General features: G+C 48.9%; 1 protein-coding gene across 1 annotated transcript in view; it reads right to left on the bottom strand.

The window, feature by feature from the left end:
* SPCS2 (signal peptidase complex subunit 2) overlaps nucleotides 1-1,124 on the bottom strand; it is a gene marked incomplete at its 5' end in the record, with an annotated part of 5,717 nt that extends 4,593 nt beyond the window's left edge. Inside the window, 1 exon segment of the mRNA XM_015419081.1 lies at nucleotides 1,007-1,124. Coding sequence (XP_015274567.1) covers nucleotides 1,007-1,124 — 118 coding nt within the window.
* Between the last annotated feature and the right edge of the window lie 1,369 nt (nucleotides 1,125-2,493).

Here is a 2,493-nt window from a genome sequence, read left to right as displayed (position 1 = left end):
AGGCCCTTGGGTGAGGCCGCAGGCATCCAAGAAAAGAAAAAAGAACCCCCCCCCCTTCCTGAAGACACCACCTGTGCGCGGCCTGGATTAAAGAAATTCTAGAGTCAAGTGGCACCGGTATCGATGCAGCTTGTTTTTAAACGCTTGTTTTAATGTTTCAACTGATTATTCATCACTGTATTGTGTGGATGAAAACCCAACGGTTGTTGTGATCTGCCCTGAGCCCGTTTCCAGGTAGAGCGGAATAGAAATGCGAAAATAAAATAAAAATTTCAAAAGTGTGTAACGTTTGTGCGGTGGCTCAAGTGGTTAAGACGCTGAACTGCAGACAGGAAGGTCGGTAGCTCGGCAGTTCGAGACCCAAGTGCCGCGTGACAGAGTGAGCTCCTGCCAACCGAGCAGGTCGAAAGCAAGGAATTGCAAGTAGATAAATAGGTACCACTAAAGAGGGTGGAGTAAAAATGCCAAAAGTAAATAAATAAATAGGTACCACTTCAGTGGGAAGGTAACAGCGTTCCGTGTGCCTCGGCGTCTAGACATGCCGGCCACATGACCACGGAAACGTCTTCGGACAGCGCTGGCTCTTTGGCTTGGAAACGGAGATGAGCGCCGCAACCCTAGAGTTGGATTCGACTGGCTTCTGAACAAGGGGAAACCTCTACCTTATATTTGTGGCGGAGCCACGACGGACGGAGCCGAAGCCGCGCCAACGCAAAACCGGGCGCCGAATGAATCTACCGACCATAGCCGACGCCGAGGATTGCAGGAGGAGAAGGAGGAAGAGCCGGAGGGAGCTGAGCCAGCAATGGGCCGAGGGACCCCACGGAAACTTCTTCAGACAGCGCTGGCTCTTCGGCTTGGAAACGGAGATGAGCGCCGCAACCCTAGTGTCGGATTCGACTGGCTTCTGAGCGAGGGGAAACCTCTCCCTTATATTTGTGAAGAAAAGGCCAACGAGGAGGAAGAGAGAGAGAGAGAGAGGGAGAGCATGCGGGGGGAAAGGTACCTTTTTGGCAGAATCGTCCAAGGAATTTTTCACTGCCGACCCATCCCACTTGTCCACTTTGACCGGCTTGTCGTCTATCTTCCACTGAAAGTCACAGCAAGAAGAGGAGTCACTTTTTCTTTTTTTGGCATTATTTTTTTAAACACACATAGATAATATAGAAGAATATACAAAAGGTAAAAAGTAATTATTTAACATAAAGAAAAAAACAGAAAGCGTTTTCTCCCCAACACCCCCTTCAGTACATAAGAGAAATAACTTTTGTTGGGATACATTTATAGTCAACCTTTAAGATTCAGGACTTCTTCTCATTCTGCTTCTTCATGGCAATGCAATTATGAAGAAGACGACATTGGATTTAAGAAGAGAAGAAGAAGAAGAGATCGGATTTATACCCCGCCCTTCGCTACCCAAAGGTGTCTCAGAGCGGCTTACAAACTCCTTTCCCTTCCCCTCCCCACAACAGACACCCTGTGAGGTAGGTAGGGCTGAGAGAGCTCTGACAGAAACTGCTCTTTTTCAAGGATAGCTCTGACAGAACTATGGGGCCACCAGCAGCTGCACGTGGAGGAGTGGGGAATTAAACCCGGTTCTCCCAGATTAGAGTCCACGCACTTAACCACTACACCAAACTGGCTTTAAGATTCAGGACTTCTTCTCGTTCTGCTTCTTCATGGTAATGCAGTTATGAAGAAGATAAAGAAGAGGAGGACGATGTTGGATTTATACCCCGCCCTTCACTACCCAAAGAAGCCTCAGAGCAGCTTACAATCCCTTCCCCTTCCCCTTCCCCTCCCCACAACAGACACCTTGTGAGGCAGGTGGGGCTGAGAGAGCTCTTTCGAAGACTGCTCCTGAGAGAACAGCTCTGAGAGAACTTGTGACTGGCCCAAGGCCACACCAGCAGCTGCATGCGGAGGAGTGGGGACTCAAACCCCGTTCTCCCAGATCAGAGTCCACGCTCTTAACCACTACGCCAAACTGGCTCTCATTTTTAAACGTCTCATTCTAGATTTGTTTCCTGCTTTCACAGGAATAACGCACACTCCATCTCTCCTCAAATTTCGTAACCGCTCTGTTTCTCAAATGAGACATTAATTTCGCCATAACTGCACTCTTCTAATCTTGGGTAAATATCTACTTTCCAGTTTGCTGCATAAATAATTCTCACCGCTGTCGCCATAAGCGTCCTGCTCCCAGCGTGTTCTCTTTACTGACATAACCGGACCTCTTGCACTGAAATGCTGCTGTCCCTCGTCTGAAGAGGTCAGGGTTATGCCTCGTTTCCAGTGGATGCCTCCATCCCAACACCACGCCTGCCTTGAAGGCTTTTAGGCCTTTGCCAAGACCGCTGACAGCCAGGAATAGCATTTATAAAAATAAGATCTTGGTAGGTATAGAGCGGGGAGCTGCGGTGGCTCAAGTGGTTAAGACGCTGAACTGCAGGCCGTGGAAGGTCAGTAGTCTAGCAGTCCGAGACCCGAGTG

This window comes from Gekko japonicus, unplaced genomic scaffold (genome assembly GCF_001447785.1).
Source record: "Gekko japonicus isolate JY-2015 unplaced genomic scaffold, Gekko_japonicus_V1.1 scaffold6982, whole genome shotgun sequence".
Taxonomy (NCBI): domain Eukaryota; kingdom Metazoa; phylum Chordata; class Lepidosauria; order Squamata; family Gekkonidae; genus Gekko; species Gekko japonicus.
The sequence above is the reverse complement of the archived record's forward strand: the minus strand, read 5'-3'. Positions and strand labels throughout refer to the sequence as shown.